This window comes from Calypte anna, chromosome 2, assembly GCF_003957555.1.
Source record: "Calypte anna isolate BGI_N300 chromosome 2, bCalAnn1_v1.p, whole genome shotgun sequence".
In the NCBI taxonomy this organism is placed as follows: Eukaryota; Metazoa; Chordata; class Aves; order Apodiformes; family Trochilidae; genus Calypte; species Calypte anna.
In genome coordinates, this window is record NC_044245.1 from 23,305,518 (window position 1) to 23,330,064 (window position 24,547).

General features: G+C 43.2%; 1 protein-coding gene across 1 annotated transcript; it reads left to right on the forward strand.

The window, feature by feature from the left end:
- Positions 1 to 17,593: 17,593 nt before the first annotated feature.
- Positions 17,594 to 21,468, forward strand: FZD1 (frizzled class receptor 1). The gene has a single exon (XM_030445565.1). The coding sequence runs from the start codon at positions 17,809 to 17,811 to the stop codon at positions 19,591 to 19,593; it is 1,785 nt and encodes a 594-aa protein (XP_030301425.1). The 5' UTR covers positions 17,594 to 17,808; the 3' UTR covers positions 19,594 to 21,468.
- The last annotated feature ends 3,079 nt before the right edge of the window (positions 21,469 to 24,547 follow it).

A 24,547-nucleotide genomic window follows, 5' to 3' on the forward strand; every position in this document is an offset into this window, starting at 1 on the left:
AAATCTGCCTTTTGATTTTACAACTTCCCTGAATATACAGGATTTTACAAATTATTGTACGCTTTAGAGAGGGTTGTTTTTTTTTGATTCTGTATGCAAAATAATCTTTCTTGTTAATACTGAATGATTAAAAAAATCCAGTTGGCTTACAGGTCTGACGACATGTGCACATCAGCAACAATCCCATACATGCATATTCAGATTTGAGTGTGAATTTAGGTGAGTATGGGAGCATGGCTGTATTCAATTCTGAAAATGATAATCCAGCTCCTAATTATGCAAATGGTTGGCTATGCTGATTTAAGTCAGTATATTTATTCTCTGTTTTCTAACATCAATGGTCCTATAGACTTTAAGTAGCCAAAGCTGAATCAAATCTGTAGTAGAAAATTTGAGACATTTACCACTCTGTCCAATGTTTTTCACAGTGGTGCAATGTGGTTCTTCCAGTGTAACAAAAGCTATAAATCGTTTAAAAATGTATGATGCCTTCTGTATATCACAGATATTTTTCTCATGAATAAGGAACTTTTCACTATAGGAAGACTTTTAAATTACTCTGGCTTGTTTCCCAGTCTATTTCTAGGCAAAATTTACTGTAAAGAGAGAGGTTTTGCATCTGCCTGTGTCAGTTCTCCAGTGTATTGAGGTCAGCTTCCATTCTCCTTGGCTCTGATGCCTGCCTGTATAAATACAAATTCCATTTCCATCCTATTATTTTTCTAATCAAGGGTTTGTCATGCAAAAGAAGATCTGAGGTGACTGTGTTTTCCATTATGCAAAATATTCCATTATGATAATATCTTCAGGACAGTTTATAAAGGTGCCCTGTCCAAAGAAATCACAAATGAGAGCACTGAAATAGTAGACAAATCCTGCATAATTTGCCCTCTCATTTAACATTCAGGCCACAGAGTTCACCCTAATTTGTCATACACATTTCCTCTGACATTCTCGATCTGCACATACGGTTAAAATAAGAATTGGCAGCTTTCACTGAATAGACTTCTGTTACGTGCTTATCAAAAGAAGAAGAAAGGGGTTGTAAAATGCAGTCATATTTAGTATATCCTTTGCTTTCTTTTGCTTTCTTTGCTAAACTCATGCTTAGTAAAATCCACAGTCAATGAAATTTACCTTTTGAGCTCAAGTTGTTTCCATTCAGAACAAAGTAAAAAAGATGCCAGCAAAGCAAACCTGGTATTTCTTAGAAATTCTCTTTTCTTTCTTATGCCAAATCCCAAGGGGCAGGGCTCCACAGAAGGGGAGTTTATTTTCTAAATCCTTTGAACACAGAGCTCTTACATTTTCTAGGACAATGTTTTCTTAGACAATCTCAATATTGTACCTTTGTATCAATACTTTAGTCATAAAGGTGAACACACACACATGTTTTATTGTCTGTATTTATTTCCATTAGATGTCGTTTCAATTATTCAGATATAAATGAGCTCACGAGCAGACTCCTGTGAAGACTTGTGCCTGAGTATTGGCAAGCACATCATATTTCTGCAGTTTCTGTGTATTTGATTTGTATGTTCTCTTTTCTTATTGTTCAGATTTGTATATGCCTGTGTGCTAAATATGTAGGACAGTGAATCTACACTGACTTAATTTTTGGAAAATTTCTGAATTCGTGAGATTTCTACAGATTTTTAATGATGATGGTGGTTTCTGACTATTTCTAAAGCCAACTGAATTTTAGGGCTGTAGAAAACCTAAGCATTTTAATATTACCAAAAATATGTACATGATTCTTTTCTTCTCTGGATGTTCTATAGTGTCCTTCCACATCTGGGGAACAATATAACATTGCAGGTCATTCCTATTCAAGACTTATTCCACTATTAAGAGAATAATTTAAGGCAATGCCCAGTCATGCACTTGGTATCAGTTTTTAAGCCTTGAATGCATTTCTTTTTTTTTTTTTTCTCCTTTTTTTGTGTCCTGTATTGGTATGGTCTGCAGTATAATTGCCAGTATAACCTTTTTAATTAAAGTCAGCCTCTTGCCTTGATTTTCTGACTCAGTCTCTGATCTTTTCAAATGTTTTCCATTTCTACCTGCAATCTGTTGAAGAGCTTCCTCTCAACCGTTTCCAGTCTTCCACAGTTTTATCTCATTAAATGGAGCTAGTCTCAGCCCATGAAGTAATAATAAATTTGAAAAAAAAAACCCCAAAACAACCCACATGTAAATACTTGATGTATTATCCTTATTGATCCATAACCTCACCAACTACTGTGCAGCATTTGTGACTAAGGTACATGAATGTTTTCATTCATCTTTGCAGAACCACTGATTCTGAGCTGATTGATGCTGATGTGGATATAACCACATGTAGGACCAGATTTCTCTGTAATTTCCCTTATGTTATGTCAGCACAGTATGTATTCCTCCTTCTCCAAGATGCAGGCATTTCACCTTCTTGAAACTCCTTTTCACTTTCTTGGAACTAGTTTTAAGTTCAAGTCCATAAAAGCAGCTTTCCAAGGTGGTAAATAATCCTTTCATTAAATCAGACATATTTGCTGGTGCATATTTGCTGCCATATCATTTACATTTACTGAAATGCTTTGCTCTAGATCTTTCAAAATTATGCCCTCCAAGCCGTCTACCAGCAACATTCAGCTTGATGGTGTGAACTGAGTGTGGCTGTATGTCCCTTACTCCTAAATCAAACTTGGACTATCACAATAGCTTGTTTTTTCTATTTCATACCAACTACAGGAATCTCAGTACAGACCATTTATAATTATACGTATCTGAAACATGATATCCACACATTCTATATTATATCCACTCAAACCAAGTCAGCTGTTTTCCTCTACCAGCTTTAAGCCATCTTTGTTGCCCCCACTCCTCCCTGCCCAAGCAGTTGTCAAGTGATAATTTGATCAGTACAACTTGTCACACAGTTTCTGGTGTGTCTCTTCCTCAGAAAATGGTCTTAATCTGTTGGTAATTCCGTTCAGGATGATTTTTGCCACCAGTGACTAAAGCTAAACTTCTGTAATTATCTGTATCAGCAGGATATTCCTTCTTTAAAGCTGGTAGAGGTTCTGCCTTTAGCTACTTGCCTGCTGCCTCCTTGTGTTCCTGTATATCCAAGTATCTGTTTTTCAGTTGCTTTCCTGGTGCTTGCAGCCTTCAACAGCTCGGCCATTACACTGCCGAGCTTCTTCACTTCTGGATACTTCACTTCTGACTACCTCACTGATTTTCTTCTGCACAGTTTAATTAGAACCAATAGGTCAAATAGGATAACTGTAAGGATCTTTCAAGTTGGCATTATCAATATATTTTGTACTTTATTAAAAAAATTATTAGACCAAAGCCCATCTTATCACACTTGTATGCACAGCTAATATGTCCAAATTTATACTCTTTTTTACTTAAGTCTGATTTCTTCAAAGATAGTTCCCAAACTAAGTTTCACATCTTCATGGGACATGAGGATACATCTTAAAGCCGTCCCATGTGTACTAATGTGTCTTGTTATGCAGTCAGATTTAAAATCCTTGATTGCAGCAGGTGGTTATATGAAGTATGAAGGCCAGCACAGGCCATGAATTCTGCTCTGTGGATCTCAACAGTTTAGCATGAGATATTTGAATGGGAGCTTGCTGCATCCAATCCTTCCGCTGTTGCTGCTGCCACAGCCAGTACTTCTCTCCTGCTGTCAGTGTTCCCAAAAGCAAGCCAGCATGGCATTGGATGTACATGGCTACCAAAACACTCAGAGTACTATTCGCTCTCTCTTCTCCTGGTGGTTCGGACCTTAATTGAATTTGGATGGAGAAGCTGTGCAAACAGATTAGTTAGTAAGGCATAACAGGTTACTGCATAGCTGCTAATCTGTGGTAACAGCTCATTCTTAACTTTTGGCAAGTGCAAAGGAAACAGAGATATGAAACTGTAAGAAGTTCTGCATCTTACAGGCTTCAACTCCATACTTGAGCTGTGGTCACACAAAAAACCCAAAGCACCTCTGTCTGCAGTCCTGGGCATCCAGCTCCAGGCAGCAGCTCACTGCAAGATCTTTGCAGATATCATCATATTTCATAGAATCATAGAATCTGCTGAGTTGGAAAGGACCTATCAGGATCATCAAGTCCAACTCCTGTCCTTGTATGGGGCATCCTCAGGTTCACAGCATGTGCCTAAGGGAATCATCCAAATGCTTCTTGAACTCACACAGGCTTGGTGCTGTGACCACTTCCCTGTGGAACTCATTCCATTGCTCAGTTGCCCTCTGTGTTAAATTATTTTTAGTCATTCTTCACCATTCCTAGACACCACACTGTCCAAAGACAGCAAAACAGCCAGTTTCTGAACTGGTTTCTGAACCAAACTGGGGAGAAGCTTCAGCAAGCTCAGGCTCATGATACTGCTGTGCCTGGTCAGACCTGAGCATTGCCTGCCCAGGTCAGTCCAAAACACTGCCTGTTCCCTGGGCAGAAGCTCATCCATGGCTGGATGAATCTGAAGGGTGTGCCTGCTCAGTACCAAGGGGATAAGAGTACCACAGTATATTCCCTGGAGGAAACAGTTGCAGTTTCTTGGCTGTGAGCATGTGAAAAGCACTGCACTTTGTGTTTTCCTATTTATATATTTTTACTATTATCTGTAAAACTGCTCCTTTAATTAAATAGCAAGGAATGTGTTTGCTTAATTCTACTTTATTTTCAAAAACATATGATAATGGAAACGATGGATTCTGGTGTCTGCCAGATCCCTAATACCCTTATGTGTTTTAGAATGTAGGCAATTAGGGCATTCATGTGGTAATTCCTCCATTATACTTTCACATTGATATGATAATTTCTTCTGAATTGTTTAGTCAAATTAATTGCATTGAGCCTTATTTTGGGTATACCAAACATCCAATGAAGGGAGTTATTAAACTACCAATTTTTATCTCACTTAAGAATTGCCTTAATAGCAATATTCAGGAAAGCTGGTTCATGATATGATATGGTGATAGCTCAAAGTTTTATGTATGTTATGTTGTCAGGCAGCTTGTGAGATAATAGAAAAATCTACTCTTAGTGAGGGAGAGGATGAGATGTGAAGTTTTCTCTGCTGGAGTGCATATGCCCTCAGACATCAAAGCCTTTAAAATTTTCCATAGTGCAGAATGGAAACGGGACATTTTATCACCTGGGGTGCTGTCTGCTCCCTACTGCTTTGCCTGCCCAGCAGGTCCCCAGGGCAGGAGCAAAAGCAGTTCAGATCAGAGGCCAGAAGTGGGAGCATACTCCTGGCTATGGCTGTGAGTATACACTGACAGTAGATAGACGCCAGGACAAAAAAATAAATGATAACTGTTTTTCTTGGGAACTTTATAAGGACAACAAACCCCAATAATGAAGATCTATCCTGGGCAATCGTAAACTGAGTACCTGCAGGAGATACTTCTCTAGTCTTTAAAGGCTCTGACTTTCAACTCCAAATCTTTCTACTTGAGTGACATGGCATGGAAATAAACTGTAATCAAGTAACACTGCCAGTCTATATTGTAAAAACTCTTGTTATAAGATAGGATAGATGTCTGGCTACAAAATGGGAATCTCCTAAAATACACACCCAATTTCTTTGTCATTAGTGTACAGCAACATGAGAAGGCTCCGCGTGACGAGTTCAGAGGCAGGGGCTACACAGGCTGCAGAGAACAGGTCAGGGAGCAGCAGTGAGAAAGACGTGTCTGTTTCCTGAGAATGTGAAAGGGGACCCTGAACAATGTCAGATATGAACAACGTCAGCTATGAATCTGGAAGGGTGACACTTTTATTTATTTTTATTGGGTGATTATCCACTTGTGAGAAACACCGGCCAAGATTTGGGTCTGGGAAAAATTATTATGTCTGGCATTTATCTTGATAAAATATAAATGCCGATTATGTTCCTTGGGTTAAAATCTGTTAGCATAAGTATGAGATTATGAGTTCGTTGGTTCTTCGCTGCTTTAAAAAAAGAGAGAGAGACTTTTTATAGAAAAAAGCAAGAGCACTACAATAATTACTATGTGCATGAAGAGAGAATTTGCTGATTAGGCTGGTAGGTACTTTTACAGAATACTTGGTTGATTTTAGGTGTCATGTCCATGACCTCAGCCCAAAGGCTGTTATCACAAGCTCTGTAGCAAAGAACCTTCCCCATGGTTTGTCTTCTTGTTTCTAAAAGATCATCCAGTTCTCTGGGACTGTTGGGCCCAAGAAAAATGGAAAAAGGTGGGAGATGATCCTTTAAAGGCAAAGTACATGCTGAAGGATAAGTAATTTTCATATGCTCTCTGCTGCAGCCAAAGTACTTCTTCATAAATACAAGAGGAGGGTACATGCTAGAGGCTATGTACCCAGGAAACTTCCACTTCAAATCACTGCTGAATTTTCTCTGACTTCCTTGAGATTAAGTTACCAGAGAAAACCAACAGAGAAATCAAGTCACATAGGACAGTAAGCAGCAAAGTTAAAATGATGTTCCAGTGTTTCTCAGCAGCAGGCAGCTATGCCCTCACAGCAAAAGAGGAGTATGACCAACAGAGGAGTATGGCCCCTTCAAAACCAGTGGTCTCCAACCCAGCCTGGCAGAGATGGCAACTCTGCTGTGCACCACTGTCCTTGGGGCTTTCCTTCCCATTAACTGATAATGTGTGTGCTGCTTACATGGCCTGATGTGGATTTAAATTGCTATTGACAATAGCATGCTGAGAGAGACATTTATTAGTTAGAGCATAAAAGGGAGATAGGGAAAGACAACTAAGCAAGTAAGTAAATAGATAATACAAATATGCTTAGAATGTTTGTCATATTGATTACTTTTAAGAGAAAAGAATATATATTAAGGAGGTTGTATACTACTGTGAGAGAATACAGTTTAGGTGATAGCCTGGCCACAGACGAATACTGTGACTTTAAATAAATCCATTGTAAAGAGTCCTGCTATACACAGCAGGGGGGAGGTGATAAACGATGGCCTCAGGTCCTTTTGCCCCTCTTTTCAGAGAACTAAATCAGCATCAAGGTGACTCAAGGTCTTTTCTACTCCTAGGTCTCTCAGCTGGTGCAACCCTTTGCAGTACTGGAAGGAATAAAATAGGAGGGATTTCTCCCCATATTTGCCAGCTCAGCAGTTAGGCCAGTTGTGTCTAGACTTTTTATTTCAAGTCAGAATAACTAATGATCAAATTTGCTTTGTGAAGATGCAGTCCAAGTTGCAGCTTCGTGACCGCTTGACTCCCACCAAAGCTGAGGCTGTTGCTGACAGGAGCCATCCCCTCCTCTCTCATTTTTCAGCTTTCACCTTCCCTTTCCTTTCTGCTGGCACTAGCAGCCCTGCAGCCATGCCAAGAGCTGGAGAAAGAAACTGAAGCAACTGGAAGTGCAGTGGGATTTGCTGGTAAGTTTTCAGCTGGGGCAGCACAGTGCTCTGCCTCTCCCCACTGCACACACAGCAGAGGTGGCAGAAAGGGCCTGGAGTGGAAGTGTGGGACTGACTCCCTCAGGGGGCTTAAAACAACTGTGAGTCACAGCCCAAAGCTTTCCAGGGAGGAAAAATAGGCCTCAGGAAAAAGAAATGTGTGTGCCAGCTTTAGGTTAAATTCCCTCTTCTATCACAGACTTCCTACCTAACTTTGAACAGGTCATTTTAATCTCTGCCTTAGATTTCCCTCTCCAAAACAAAGACAGAGCAGTACTTTTATCTTTCAGAACAAACACGTCAGACATTTTGAGGTGCTGAGGTACCCAGGTACTCTGGGAAAAGGGGCACTGGCAGACTTTTGATAGGTCTACAAATATTTTTAGAGTGCTTCTGCCTCAAGCTTCCCTTTTTAATGGCCTTAATTGTAGACAGCATTAGTGCTGCACAGCTAAGTTCTTTGTAGTTTAATATTTTGTAAGTATCCACACTTTTCATAAATCATTGGTGTAACAATTCCTGGCAATAGGATTCAAGGTATAAAGATGAGATAAATGGCAAAGAATGGAAGGGGTTTTTCAGGCTTTGAAAATGTCTTCACTGTGTTTCAATTTCAGTAACTTTTGTGACATCACACAACAGAGTGAGCAAGCACACCAGGATGAAAACACCAGCTGGGGTTTATGCATAACCATGTTATGAGGTAACATGCAGTTACCTTTCAATCAGGCATACCATAGCATTACTCACTCCAGCCAAACCTCTGAGATCAATGCAACTCATCAGACCTGACATTGTCATCTTTTTTTCCAACAGAACTAATTTATGATTTTGTTTTGTGACCAGATCCATCACTTAAAGGGCTTCAGCCTAATAAACTTGTTTTAATAGAGAGCAGAGTGGGTGTTAGGACCACAACCATTTTTCCAGAAATGGATGATAGTACTGCATCAACACAGTCATTGTGGTCCTCTCCCTAACCTAAAAGGTTCTGCTTGCAGAGTAATATTTGAAATATTTATCCCTAGAAAAAATATACTTGGTGTAGCCATAACAAGTGGTAAAAATCCTTTTTTTTTTTTTTTTGCCTCAGAATCTGAGATTAGAATGTCTATATTTATAGCTAAAGGAGGATACCAGTAGAAATATTTACTAAGGTGATAATACCATTACAAGGGCAGATCTCCACTCAAAGCTCTTGTATTTACAATACTCAGATGACAGATTACAGATTAGTTATTGTGGGAGACATCTGTCCAGCTCTGGCAATTTGATTTTAAAGGACCCATTGCCAGAAAGCACAGGCACTAGAACTTTTCACATATAAGATTCAGAAAAGATAGTGGGACCAAGGGTATTCAAAGATATTGGGCTGTTTCTGAAACCATTCTTTTACATTTTCTCTCTACCTTTACCAAAGGCTTTGTTGGGGTTTTTTTTTTTGACCTTGGAAACACACATCTTTTCTCAACGTTTAAGTTCCTGCATTTAGAAAATAAAGATTAACAACATAGATACAAAGCTGCTCCAATTTTATTGATATTTGGAGCTTTTAGAGCTCTAATGGGTGGCACCATAAGATAGCAGAGTTTTTTACATTTTACTGAAGTGATTTATTTTTCCACAATGTTATTCTTCAACTCTTCAATGAGTGTGGATTTGCCAATTTGAAGAAACAACTGATTTAACTAAATGGTTTTTCAAAGACATCTAGAGAAATTGGTGCAAGCCCATCATGGAGATAAATTTGTATCAGGCTGAGTGCCTCGTATTGATTAAGCTTATGTCAGCAAGAAATCAACTTGCTAATTTGATGAAAGGCACTTTTAAACTGAAATAAGAGTGTCTACACAGGGGGTTAGTTTAATATTGGCACTTTTTTCCCAAATAAGACAAGCCTTTAAGCTTCATATCCCCAGTGCTGTGCATTTCAAAGGAAAAAAAAAAAAAAGAGAGAGAGAGAGAGAGAAGTGGCATAGTAGACATGGCAAAACCAATTAAGTTTAAGATATATCCTGTCCTTGGCACTTTGAGTGCTACATTGTCTCAGAATTAGGCTTTCTGTCTTGGAGTCTAGTGCTACTTACCACATTATGAGGGAACCTGGTTTCTTCAGAGTTTTAAAATGGCTGAAACAATGCTGACTGGCATATCCCAGAGATGTTGGTTCAAGGCTGTGGTTTCATTTGCCATCACATGTCCTTGGCATATGTAGGCAAAGTGCACTGTTTCAGACTTTTAAGCAAATACTGAAGTCAGACTCTGCATTTTTAAGTAGTCATGACATATTTAAAGAAGAAGCTATACAACTGTAAAAGAGTATATAAATAGAAACATGAAAACCCTTTCTTGCATAAAGTTTTTCTGTCTAAATATAGTAAGTTACAGAGTGACAATGTCCAAGAGAATCACATTAGAAAAATGCTTCCTGAATTTTAAAAATTATTTCAGCATTAATTGATAACAACACATAGGATCTTGAAGGTAGACAACCCTTCTTTTGCCTTCCCATCCCTTTCTATTGCTTTCTATTCAGGGTTCATATTTTTACATGTATCATTCCTCATTAATCAAAGACCTTCCAAAACTGAAGAGTAAAGAAGAAGCCTTGTCTTTTGTACTTCCTTTTAGATGATGTGCAGGTGGAATTTCCCTCACTTTCCAAGGGTGTTACTGGACATTGTTTCCAATTTCGTGGCTACCACTGTGAGTCTTAATCAGGAAAAATAGGTGTTTTCCTCTGAACATACAGAAGTACAAAAGCATGCCAGCATCTTCTGAGCCTGGGTGGCTGCTGAAACAAGCATGCTGAGACCAGGCAGCCCTGACATGACTTGGATCAATCCAGTGTGGGTCTTTAAAATAAGGAAGAAATCCTTCATAGACACTATATTCAGCATATGGCCAGCTGAAGGGAAGAGAAAACCTGGGACACTGAGATGATGTGGCTTGTTCTGCTGGTCTTCAGTGCTGGGAACTCTGTGTTAGTTTTCTTAATGTCAGCAATACCACATGAAACTACACAGAATTACAATGACCATTTCAGCAGATGGTAAATGTGTGGCTTTCCACAAATAAAAAAATCCAAATCCAGTAAAAATGACACAATCTTGTTAGTCACTATGGAAAACAGACATGTCACAACATCCAGAAGCAAAGAGAGAAGATGCCATTGATGTCTGATAGCTTCATGTTCTGACAGGGGTACGAGAGGAGAAGAGGACTAAACTGTGCAGAATGACCTTCTGCGGGGCCTGACAGCCAGGCTCTGAAGGTAGGGGAAATGCTAGCTAGAAAATCAGCTTTAGAACTGGGGAAGGTCTAGAACCCTAACCCCTATCCTTAAGCCAATTCCTTCCACACAACCAGTCCAATGTTTCTGAAAAGAATTTACTTTAAAATACAGCTGGCCTCTCCTATGTGAAAAAAAAAATGTGTTTAGGAATGAAATGCTTACAAGCAGATCTCACTGGCATGTTTCTTTCAGTATTGCTGGGTGGTTAGCCTCTGTTTACACTGGTTAAATATTTAAAGCTATCTTTCCAAAGAAAAGCAAAATCCCAAAAGATTTTTTTCTAAGGGAAAAGTTGAGATTGTCCTTTAATACGTACCAAGCCACATTCCATGGAGAACGGCAGATGCAGGCTGCGAATTACTTCCTGCTCAGATCCCATCCTGCTCATTGTCTCAGTAATATTCATGGAAAGTACATGCACACCTAAGACACAGAAAAACAACTTTCCTCCACTCCATCCCCCCCCACCTCACACACATACCTTTCCCATTTGTGTATCTTGAAATACAAATGCAGAAAATACTATCTGAATCTTACTTACTTACTTACAATCTGAATCTTACTAACGGGGAGTAATTTCAGTGAAAAGAAGGTAAGCAAAGCACAGCAATAGCAGTGTCAGACCAGAAGTAAAAGCTCATCACATAATTTCTCCTCGCATCACAGCCTTGTGAAGCTCTACTCGCTTCCCTTGCATCTGTGAAATCAGCAGGTCTACTCCTGGGAGTAAGGATTGCCGGCTTAGGCCCTTAAATCAGCCTCTCTGTGTTTGAAGAACAAGAGAGAGTCTGTGTTTTCAGGCACCGTATGTAACTGTAGAACTCCTCACTAAAGAAAGGGAAATAAAAAGAGAATAAAAATGTTCGCATTCTCTCTGAACAAAATGAGCTGTGATCTGCAATTGCCCTTTTAAGAGTTGTGACTTTTTCTTGTTCTCCGGAAAACTTCTGGCAGTGGCAGCCGGGATGCAGCCCCTGTGCCTCTCACCCCAGCACAGCACATGTCAGGGAAGGCAGGCAACATACGGCTTCAATTTGCAAGGGATCATCTACGGTTTCTTCTGAAGAGAAAAGAAAAGTGAATCAAATCTCCACATACTCAATCTATCTTGAATAAACAGCATTAAGGGGAAAACGCTGTGGGTACTGGGAGGAGGAGACTCTTTGTAGACTGCTTTGACTGCACATACCGTTTCCCCTCATGCCTCTTTAAAGCATAAAAAAATCACTGTGATGGAGGCTGACTTACACCAGTGCTAGTCGAGGCTTGCTCTTTATTGCCAGCCCATGCTACATGCTAGGAGTTTGGGTTACAATAGGTGTCACACAGCAGGAGCAAATTACCACTGACTTCAGTAGCTAGAGCTGCGTTTCTGTTCTATTCCTCTTTTTCCTACAACCCCCAAATGCCAATAAAAGTACAGTTTTTACTGAAATTGACAATCACAGACTAATACAGCCAATTAATAAAAGGCACATATAAAGGCATCTTAGATGATTCTGAGGACAAGATAACCTGGGCCACCTGACAGTAAGAGAATTACTGTATCTGCATGAAATGCCTGGTAATAACAACTCTGCACCTCTGCACCAAGATGACTTTCTGAGCACTTGGCTGTACAGCCCTGAGACCCTTCATTGCAATAAGTATTCAGGATGCTGATGGCACCATTACCTAGAGTTCCTCTTCAGCTCCTACTGATTTTCTTTGCCAATCACTTCATGTATTTGTTATTTTTGTCAGCACAGGCATACTTCTAAGAGTTTTCTAGATGTTCCAGGAAATAGTCAATGTCCAAGATAGGTTTTTACATTTTAAGGATTTTGTTCCTCTGGCAAGACTAAATCTGTGAGAATCTATGGCCATGGGCCTGGAGTGGATGGCTATGCCATTGCCATATTTCAAAGTAAAAAATACCTTATCATGCAACTCCAAAACTGCTTGGGAGTCTTGTCAGTATAATTTCTCTCCAGAATTTTGGTCTACAGATCTGTGTGTCAACTACTAGGGTCAAACAACTAAGTTTAAGGAGTTTGTGTTACCTGGATTAAGAATTTTATCACTAGAAATACATGGTAGATTTAATGTGGCAATGCAAGGGGGTACCCTGTTTCATCTTACAATGAGATGTACAGTGCTTTTACCAACTCTCCATTGCACTGCATTTGCATTCTTTGCACTGACTGTCCATCAAGCCTCCATGTCTGTGCATCATGAGGACTTGATATGACATACACTACCAGCCATTAAGGAGAGATGTCAAAATGAGACCCACCTGAACTGTGGCCATGTACTGTCTCATCTGTAACCCCTTGGGTCACTGAGAGGTTTCACTGCTGCCCATCACAGATTACATACTTGAACCCTACTTGAGCTACCAGAAATCATTTCTTTCCATACAGAACTAATGCCCAACCCCCCAACCATTAACTGGTTTTGTCAGCCAAGATTCTTGCTCAACATGAGATAGAAATCATTCAGCTTTTAACTTGCCGCACTGTTTTATGATGATCATATTTTCAGCCCCTTATTTGACATTTAAATTATGAAATCTTGAATCAGCTAAAAAGCTGATTATCTGAGCATAACTTTTTCCTTCATTTGGTGGACAAACATACATTTACATTATCATCTGTGTTTAGATTTTATTCCTTTGGGAGGTCGCTAGCCTTACAACAAATATAGTTTGTGCTTATATTGCATTCTCTGTATGTAACACAGTCATTTGAGATAAAGCTGAATTATTTTCTGTAGAGAAACAAGTTTTCCTTAAATGCTGTGGAAAGGAAGCATTCACTCTATCCTATTCCTGCCAGCTACCTCGAGGAAAACAAGGAAATAGTGAAACAACTTTTCTCTTTCTTTCCAAAATTTAAAATTTAGACAGGTTTTTTTTTGTTTGCTTTTTGGGTTTTGGGGTTTTTTTTGGTAGATTTGTCACCCCCCTAAACCTTATAAAAACAACACAAAACAGCAAAACAGAATCCTGAGGACAGCAGCCTATTGAGGATTCTACCAGCACATAAACAATGTAAGACAACAGCACTCACTTTTCCAACTTGCCAGAGTCCTAATTTCCTCTAATGGGTACTGTAATGAGTAAAAACAGCACATTATTTTGAATTAAAGGTGACATTTCTTTTAAGATATGATATTAAGGTATGAATTTAATGCCCAAGTTCTGGTTTCTCTTAGAGTGGAAGACTGCATTTCAATGGGGAGTGGGCCTATGTTTAAGAAATACACTATTTGCTGGTGTAAGAATATGATTACCATTGTACTCACCCAAGCAGAGGTGGCATCCAGCACTGTCTCCTCTCTCCTATTGTCACCCATGGTGGGTACCTAAAGAAGCATTGAAAGAACAAGGCAGACACATAGTGATAGTCTCCTGAGGATGAGGCGTGCAGTACTAGGGTTGGATGAAGTAATATTATTAGACCAAGACATAGAGGTGGAAAGATTAGACAGTCTTTCAGCCCTATGAACATTTTTCAGGTTAGAATCACCAGCTGCAGCTCTCAGTAAAGAAAAGGTTTTTAACATTTGGTATGCTATTAATTAAGCCAGCTATGAAAGGAAGATGGTAGCTGTAGAATAGAGAGGATGTTAACGATGCAGATGATTTTAAGGGTGGGAGAAAAGGTAGTTTTTATTACCTAAACAAAAAGAAGAGACAATTACCTTACAGTCTGTTGATTCAGAGAGAGGTAAGCAGAGGGGTAGAAACAGAAGGAAATTATATTCTCCTCTCAGACCAGCATCTCTACTGAGTTCCCGGGTTTGGGTGTTCGGCAGAGTTAGGAAACCTAGCTGCCATGCTCACTTCTGTGGGATAAGTTCTGTAGCTTCCCTTCAGGATCAGGACTCAGAGGGAGAATGTCCTGTCTTCTGAGAAACTCCCTCACTGACAGCACAGTGTTTTGGTCTGTAAAGACCATCTCTAGGAGTTCATGCTGGTGCTGAGTGGTAGTTTTCAGCAACAGAACTACCAAGAAGACAGCTGTGCACAGGATGAAATATGTTACAGTCCTGAAACTGCAAATGTTAAGACCAGAGGATGCTGGTGGTTTGATGGCAGGGAGTGTTCATTGCTGCAGTGGTGGATGGGCAACAACACATCTTAATGTTTCTTGCTCAGGCAGGGTTTAAACTGATCCAGTGTTTTGGACCAGAGAGAATTATGCTTCTAATGATGACTTTTGTGGTTTGGGGTGCTTGAAATGTAGGACAAGTGCTTCTGGGAAGATTCTTTCCACACAGGATTTACTGTAATGTGAAAAATCATTAAACAATTATAACTGGCAAGCCCTAGGAACTTTTCTGAACTTACCAGCTCTCAGCCCTTGTTCTACTCCCTCCCAACACCCCATCCATTCCCATTTCCACTTTTTCTTTCTGACTTGATCTCACTGGTGCATCTCTATATAAGCTTTAAATTGTTCTTCTCAAGTCGCATTTAGTTTTGGTAGTTACTGCTTCAGAACAAAAAAACAAAAACAAAAACACCATACAAAAAATTGTTAAGCCAGAAATTTGTCTACTTTTCCTTCTATACCAGTTGGTCTGAAATAAACCTATTACCTGCGTGGACCACCCTGTCCTGTACGTACTGATCTTTCCCCTTGAACAAACTTCTGGTCTGTTGCACACAGCACCTTGGAACAGGAACTTTTTGATTTTTTTTTCAGTCTGAGAAGCATTTCGTAGATTTTTCAAATGCAGACCCCTATAGATAAAATTTCAGCCAGTTGTTGATGGGCCCAGGTGTCTTAATTACCTTTCCTGGATTGTGTGATGCACTCCCAGGTCTGAAGACCACAGGCAGAAAGCCATGGAAGCTTCCTTAGACTAGTTAAGAAATTCACACTAATTTTCTGTGAGAAAGAACATGTATAATCCTTGCTCCTATCAAAAGATCCACTGTTCAATTGTTCTAGGATGAATAGGAAAACAATACTCTCATTTAGGGCTGAATGTAAAATAGGTTTTGTGCTAACAAGGAGTAATTTTAATTACAGACGCATATCTGAAGAGGAACATAGTAACTTAAAACTGTACATATGATACACACAGAATCAAACTTTCTTTTAGCAGAAGATGGGAAAAGGTATCATTTGTGAATATCATTTTTGAACTGCAGTCCTCTGAGAAGAGAGTTTGCTACAGAACTCAATGAACCTCAGTAAACGAGGACATCAGCAATTGACATTATCGTGGAATTTCTAAACGTGATCCTGCTCCTGCAGTCGTTACACAGCACAGATCTCTCTAGTAATTAGTTTGAATGTGGGGCAGCACTGCTGGGAGAAAGAAAGTGGCCTAAATAGCACGGTCCAAATTTTATCTGTAACTATCCAAGAAATACGTATGTCTTTTATTAACCCTTGCATCCTGTGACACCTAGAAATAAATGCTGGGCTAATCTTACCCCTAATGGATTTTTGCAGCTCATTAGTGTATAAAGTGAAAAGGGTGGGAGCATGCTGCAGAGAAAGAAGACAGCTGGCCAGAAAAGTTCGATGCCTGGTTCAGCTCTGAATGGCAGCATAAATGTTTGGACAAATACGAGTCCATTCACATCCAGGATGTAGAGACTTAGTTCCTGAATGTTTGGAGAATGTGGTAGGATTCTCCTCCTCTCCAGGAGCATGGTTTATTATTCTTTTTGAATTCCAGCGAGTACAGTAAATCCCCATTTAGCCTCCATCATTTTTCCGGACTACGCATTTTGGAAGCGCCAACAGAACCTCCATTCTGCAGGAGCAGCAGGGCTTTAGAGGCACAGAAAGAAGTGGCCACTGTTGGCGGTCACTGTATGCCCATTCACCCCCTCCTCAGAATATAGCGAGTATTTAAAAAACCTGACGGGAAGTATTTGCAAGGCACACCGCGTTCATCCTGAATGAAGCTGGAGTAGCTGCCCACTGGGCAGCGGGAGGAAGGGCAAAGCCTTGTTGTGATTATTTTCGCATCTCAGGCTGCTGCTGTGAACATGATAGGAGGAAGGCGCACATAAACATCGGCAATAACTCAGCAGCGAGATACTTGAAGGGTCTCTGGAGAGAGACGGGTTGTGGCCACTTGCACCCCGTACTCGTGTGAGATGCGAACATCGCGGGTTCTGCCTTCCACCGGCTGCGGCCCGCGCCCCAAGTTACTACAATAACCCCATCTTCTAGATCTCCGTCCTGTGAAGATGCTCGCCCATTGCCCACTGTTCCCTGCAGTGGACCCCCGGCAGCAGCATCGCCACCCCTTCCTCCCCTCCCCCGGCCCTGCCCTTTGCTGTTCGGCAAATATCGATCCCCGCCCCCCCGTCTCTGCCCTCGGCTCCTGCCGGGCTCTGAATGGAGCCGAAATTAGCACAGCTGCCTCTCCGCCGGGATCTACACCGAGTTTGATGGACGCTGGACCCCGTCGAAGTGTGCGCTTCAATGACCTTAACGATCGTCATCACCGGGGCATCCAAAACCACCCCCAGGACAGTCCTGCCCGCCGCCGTCCAGCCGAGCCGCACAGGCAGGCCCGGCCTCCCTCTGGCCCCTAAAAAGCGCGGCCCCCCGACCGTTCCCCCCATTCACCACCCCCCGCTCCTCACATGGCCGCCCCCCCAGCGGCGGGGCCCCCCTCCCCCCGCGCCTCCCCCGCCGCCTTTGTGCGCAAAACGGGGCAGCCCCGCGCCCGCCTGCGCCCGCCCCCGGGTGAGGCGTTGGGAGACGGTCCCTTACGCAGGAAAGTTCGGCGTCGGTTTCAAGGCTCCTCCTCCCGGTGGAAGGCAGACTGCGGGGCGCCTGGAAACCGGTCGGAGGGAGCGCGGCGCGGCGAGGCGAGGGGCGCGGGCTCGAGGGGCCGGCACAAATGGTCAGGCGGCGGCGGCGGCGGCGGAGGCGGCGGCGGTAGTCGGAGGCGCGGCGGGCGCTGCCGCCGGTGCGGGCAGAGCTGCGCGTCGCGGCCGAGCGAGTGGCGGCCAGGGCTGCCCCGTCCCTGCCCGCCGCTCCCTTCATGAGTCGCAAGTTCGGGCCGGGAGCAGCAGCAGCAGCAGCGGCGGAGCGGCGGGAGCCCGGCTGGGCAGGCGGCACCGACTGAGCATGGCCGAGCGGCGCGGGCCGACGGCGAGCGGCGGCGGGGAAGTTGGCGGCGGGCAGCGAGCAGGCGGCGGCCGGTGCCCGCGGTTGCCTTCGCTGGTGCTGCCCCTGCTGCTGGTGTGGGCAGCGGCGCTGCCGGCCGGGGGACAGCAGCCGGCGCCGCAGTACAACGGCGAGCGGGGCATCTCCATCCCGGACCACGGCTACTGCCAGCCCATCTCCATCCCGCTCTGCACCGACATCGCCTACAACCAGACCATCATGCCCAACCTGCTGGGCCACACCAACCAGGAGGACGCGGGGCTGGAGGTGCACCAGTTCTACCCGCTGGTGAAGGTGCAGTGCTCGGCCGAGCTCAAGTTCTTCCTCTGCTCCATGTACGCCCCGGTGTGCACCGTGCTGGAGCAGGCCCTCCCGCCCTGCCGCTCCCTCTGCGAGCGGGCCCGCCAGGGCTGCGAGGCCCTCATGAACAAGTTCGGCTTCCAGTGGCCCGACACGCTGCGCTGCGAGAAGTTCCCGGTGCACGGTGCCGGCGAGCTCTGCGTGGGTCAGAACGCCTCCGAGCGCGGCACCCCCACGCCCGCCCTGCGCCCCGAGAGCTGGACCAGCAATCCCCACCGTGGCGGCCCCGGCGGCGGCCCCGGGGGCTCGGGGCCAGGCGAGCCCCGCGGGCGGTTCTCTTGCCCGCGGGCGCTGAAGGTGCCCTCCTATCTGAACTACCGCTTCTTGGGCGAGAAGGACTGCGGGGCGCCCTGCGAGCCCGGCCGCCTCTACGGGCTCATGTACTTCGGGCCCGAGGAGCTGCGCTTCTCCCGCACCTGGATCGGCATCTGGTCGGTGCTCTGCTGTGCCTCCACTCTCTTCACCGTCCTCACCTATCTGGTGGACATGAAGCGGTTCAGCTACCCTGAGCGGCCCATCATCTTCCTCTCGGGCTGCTACACGGCGGTGGCCGTGGCCTACATCGCCGGCTTCCTCCTGGAGGAGAAGGTGGTCTGCAACGAGCGCTTCGCCGAGGACGGGTCTCGCACCGTGGCGCAGGGCACGAAGCGAGAGGGGTGCACCATCCTCTTCATGATGCTCTACTTTTTTGGCATGGCCAGCTCCATCTGGTGGGTCATCCTCTCCCTCACCTGGTTCCTGGCCGCCGGCATGAAGTGGGGCCATGAGGCCATCGAGGCCAACTCCCAGTACTTCCACCTGGCAGCCTGGGCCGTGCCGGCCATCAAGACCATCACCATCCTGGCTCTGGGGCAGGTGGACGGGGATGTCCTCAGCGGCGTCTGCTTTGTGGGCATCAATAACGTGGACGCCCTGCGGGGCTTTGTGCTGGCGCCCTTGTTCGTCTACCTGTTCATCGGCACCTCCTTCCTGCTGGCCGGCTTCGTGTCCCTCTTTAGGATCAGGACCATCATGAAGCACGACGGTACCAAGACAGAAAAGCTGGAGAAGCTCATGGTGAGGATAGGCATCTTCAGCGTCCTCTATACGGTGCCGGCCACCATCGTCATTGCCTGCTATTTTTATGAGCAAGCTTTTAGGGAACAGTGGGAGAGGAGCTGGGTCACGCAGAGCTGTAAGAGCTATGCCATCCCCTGTCCCAACAACCACAGCAGCCACCACCCGCCCATGAGCCCCGACTTCACCGTCTTCATGATCAAGTATCTCATGACCTTAATCGTGGGCATCACCTCGGGCTTCTGGATCTGGTCTGGGAAAACCCTGAACTCCTGGAGGAAGTTTTACACCAGGCTCACCAACAGCAAGCAGGGCGAAACCACCGTCTGAGATCCCCGGCTCTGCCTGGCAAAGCAGCTGCTCCTTATCCACCGTGGGCAAACTTTGGGGACGGCGAGTGGTTTCGGCAGGCGCAGAGGAGCGGAGGACGAGCCAGGCGGGGACCCTGAGCCCAGGCGGGGACCCTGAGCCCAGGTGGGGACCCCGTGCCTGGGGCCGCCTGGCTCTGTCGTGCCCGCGCCTCTCGGGCTGTCTCCTGTTGGAACTGAGCGAGCCGGCCGGTTGGGGGAGAGGGATGTAAATAGCCTCTGTAAGATTTTGTAAGTATATTTGTATTTAAATTACAAAAATCTCACTTTTTTAATTATTTAGGACACTTTTAACCTGTTCGCGGATATTGCTTCCTCACCCCCCACTTTTTTTTTTTTATTTAAAAAGTTTAAAAAAAAAAAGAAAAGGCGTTGAATTTTTATTTCGTAGGACAGGATGGGAAAAACTCCCGGAAAGAAGAACCGAAACAAACGCCTCCCTTCTGCCCCACACAGGTTTTGTAATGGCTCTGCTTGGAGTTCCAGTTGCATGAGCAGCAGGGCCCGGAGCGAGGCCGCGGGCCGAGGCGGGACTGCCAGAGCTCTGCGGAGGTGGGGTTGGTGAGGGGCACCGCTCCCCTCCTCAGCCCCGCACCCCTGTAAGGGAGGACGGTACCCGGTCCGGCCCCATTCAGGGGAAGACAGACAGGCAGACAGCCGCCCAGCCTCTCGCCTCGGCTGGCTGCAGTGGAGCCGAGCCCAAGTGTCCCGGGTGGGACCCGCCAAGCCCTTTTTTTCCCGGGGGGGGGGGTTAGAAACAAGACCCAGCCTTGCCCGGAGGTGCGCTCGGCCTTTCTTCGCCGGGAGACCCTCGGCATTGCTCGGGGCTGGGGGCACTGGCTGCCGGCAGCCCGCTTCTAGTTCTATAAAACTTCTTTAACCGCCCAGCATAGTTGAAGAGGAGTTGGCCTGCTCGGTTGTAGGAGTTGGGGTTGAACACTGCCTGCACCTGTAGCACGTCCGATGGCTTGGGAGGTGGCTGGGGACGTCCGAGCGTCCCTCCGGGTTGAGGTTTGTGGAAGGAAGGCTGCTTCTGGGTGGTGAGGAGGGAGCGGGGGCACCCTGGGGTGCTGCCCCCCCGCCCCCTCCCCGCCGTGCTGCTGATGGCGGGGTTGAAAGGCCAGGAAACACGGCCCCGGTGAAAACAGCTTCATGGGGATAAAACGCGACGTTTGAGGATTTTTTTGTTCTTTTTCAAAATTAGAAGCTGGCTCCTCATTTGGGAAACGTTGGAGCCGTTGCCCTTCCCTTGGATTTTAAATCACTGAGATTTAATTCATTACACATTTTGAGAGTGTGGTGATTTTTGCCAGCAGTAAAAACAAAGAAACGGAAAACAGAAAACCAGAATGTTTAAACACTGGTAAGATACGAGACCTTAAAGAGCTTCAGCTGTCTTTTCTCCCCCTCCCCCTTTTATTTTCGGTGCAGTAATAACATTGCATACTGCAAAGATACCAAGTGTGCAGTGTATCTACTACCTTCTATGCTACTGGGTGGGGGGGATTGTTCTTTTTAAAACAAACAAAAAATAATGAAATGTTAACTTTGGACGGCTGCATTTGAATATTTAGTCCTCTGTATGAAAACAGCAGAATGCTTCTCTCCTGACTGTATTGTTTTAAACTTTTTTTTGTATTACAAATGCCTGTATTTAGGTTCATAAACATTATCTATGGCTACCATACCCTGAAATGCAAAATTTATTTGAATTTGGTATGCATTTATTTCTGTTCAGTATCACAAGATCATCTATATTTATAGAGGAATAGAAATTTATATATATTAAATACCATATTTTTAATTTGTCTGAAATAAATTGAGGTTTTGTACAAAACTACCTTGTCCTTTTACGTATTCCTCTGACTTAAATGGGGTGTGAAAGCAGTGTATATACTACAAGATGTGTGGGGTTCCTTTTTTCTTATATTAAGTTCACAGTAACAAGCTGGAATTCAGTGTAGGAATTCATTGTGCATTTTGGTTTTTATCTCTGGGCTGGTCTAGATTAATCCTTCAAAAGAAGTAATGTAAACTGTTCAAGATCTCTGACAGGGTTTGGTCGGTAGAGTGAAATCTAAGAAGAGATCTGTTATATGGCAGGAGAAGAAAGAAAGAAGCTCACCAGTTCTTTTTTTTTTTTTTTTTCTTCTTTTTGTTAAAAGGGTTCTCTCAATTTAGCTTTTCTTCTCTCTTTCCTATTAAAATAAAAATGTTTTCTCATTACTCAAAATCACATTCAGACTATGTTGCAATATTGTCAGAATATTTTAATGAGTAAATTAGTTTCGTCTTCCTGAATTTTAAATGTTTGCTTAATCCAGAGTTAAATTATATGTTTATGGAAGCATTTCAGCTTTATGGAAAGTACATGCATTCTTAAACACTTTGACATTTCAACACAACATCTTTTTTTTTTTTTTTTTCCCTCTTCTAATTTGTTATTCTGAATGCCATTCTTTGGGTTTGTTAGGTAAGAATGGCTAATTAAGAGGCTTGATTTCTGATTCCCAGTGTTCTGAGCAAGTACAGCAGTTCATTCTTTAGATGAGGAAGAAGATGTAGGTGGTTTTGGTTTGTTTACTTTTTTTCAAATCACTATTTGTGAACAGCCATAGAGAAGCAAAGGAAGCTTTTAAGCTTTAAAAATTCTTTAGTGACGTGAAACAACGGAACAGTTGGTTTTTTTCGTTATTTTGATTTACATAAAGGTAGTTCCTGCTGTTTCAGATTTCTATTTTACACATTTTTCTCAAAGTTGTATTTTTTCTTTTTTTTTTTTCCTTTCATTTTTTTTAGGATACCTTAGCATTTAAATTGGTACTGGTCAGCACTCAGATAATGTCTTGAAGTACAAGCCATTCAGTTTCAGTTGCAGTGGAATTCTTTTTGATCAGTATATAATTATGTTTGAGCTGTTATGACTGATCAGTTTTCTTCCAGCTGAATGTATGTGATTTATCTGTGCATGAGAGAACACATTTGTTTGTAACAGACACTTTGTATATATGGTAGGGATGGAAGGACTGATTTTTTAATAATACTTTTCAAAGATGAGTTATGGATTTTTTTTACATGAAATAAAATGTTAGTATTTGCAGTTCATGATTTGCAGTAGATATGGATCCCCTTCAGGTCTTTGGGATTTTTTTTTCATAGATTGCAAAGCTGAAGTTCCATGTTCCATCTCAGTAATTTTGATATTGCTGGCTAGAAGCACAATATAATTAAAAATTTAAAAGAGCAACCCCCCTTTTTTTTTGTTTGCTAATTCTTGGGAACTTTCACAGTAATTTGCAAAGTTCAGTCATTACTGAATGCTGTGGTCCTATCTCTATGGCTCATCTACCTTTTTTTAGTTCTATATCTCAACAAATAATAATATTTGAGACTCTATTATGCTACAAGGGTGTCTTCTGCATGGTATATTGCAGCCTTCACTGATGTTTTACCTCATTGTTGAAAACAAATCTATACATGGAATTTATATAGGTTTTTTTAACACCATCTACAATTGATGTACCTTGTTTACTGAAGAAAGTAAGACTGTAAACAAAGAAGCAGTGTTGCCCAGATCTCTTTTCCCTGGTGGGAAAGATAATATAAGAGCAGAACTGTGGTATAACAAAGTTTGTTGGACTAGAAGTACTTGCTAAGGCATTCCTTAGTCAACAGCTTTGCTTTCTCTCATGGGATATATTTATAGCCTGAAATGAAGGGGCACTCAGAATCACTGTTTCCCTGAAGAGGGCTGTAGCCTGGAGAGCTGGAGATGCTGATTTACTGTTCATCCTTCAGTAACAGTAATGCTCTTTAATGTAGTGCAAATTTGTGGTATTGGAATGAAATCATATGCTGTTTCCATAACAAATCCTGTTGAGAAGGGGAAGGATTTCTGGTTTGCTCATACAGTAACCCTCCAAATTTTGGGTGTATCCATATACTTTTAGAAGTGTTGTTTTTGTTTGTTGCTTTTTTTTAATTCAGTGGCAAGGATGCAATCTAGTGGATCTTGCCACTGAATTAAAAAACAAACAAACAAACAAAAACACTTCTAGAAGTATATCTGAATTCTGTACTCCAGATGCTGCCCACCCTACATTCTACTGCTTGCTGTTTGGCATCTGTACAATTACAGGTGGTGCTGAGGATTCATTTAAATGGACACTATTTGCATTATTTATTTTTTTTTAATCATTCCAAGGGATGATAATAAGCCATGAGAAGAGGCTGCTGTATGAGGATAGTACCTCATCACCCTCCTGCTGCTCCCAGACACAAGAGACAATTTCCAGATCAACATGGTGATCCTTTTGAAAAGTTGTACACCCTGCAGCTGATCTCAGAAAGCAATCATGGTCTTGGTGTGATGTGGAGTTTAAAATTATTCAGGGTAATCTTGCAAAAAGTTTGCATTTGTGTGACATAACTCCTCAGTCCTAGTGCTGCATAGCCCCAGGAAGAGCTTCATGTAGCAAAACTCATGACAACTGTAGAGCTGGTAAGAAGATAAACGCTTACTTACAAAATAAGGAAACTGAGGTAAGGTCCTGTTTTCATAATAAATTGACCCTCTAGTGCTCAAACACTGGTATTGCATTGTATTTGATGTTTCCAATGACTGTAGTCCAATGACTGATGTAGTTCCAAGCACTACAAGACTGCGTGACAATACTATGCAAAATAAGTTCTGAGTATCAGCCTCCCCCCTTTTCCATTTTGTTAGATTTGTATTGGTTGTTTGCTCTTGTGGAACACAGACCATCATTGCTCTGTTTGTTATACAAACTCAGAGTACATGGATCATACAAATTCTGAGGTGGATTGTTGATCTGAAGATCCAAGTCCTTCAGTTGCTTGCTCCTATTAGAAGTGAGGGTTGCTCTCTAGTCCATAGCTGTGGAGGTTTCTCATAT

What these genes read in the sequence shown, in the direction of transcription:
- FZD1 (XM_030445565.1), top strand. Translation starts at nt 17,809, where the DNA reads ATGGCCGAGCGGCGCGGGCCGACGGCGAGCGGCGGCGGGGAAGTTGGC.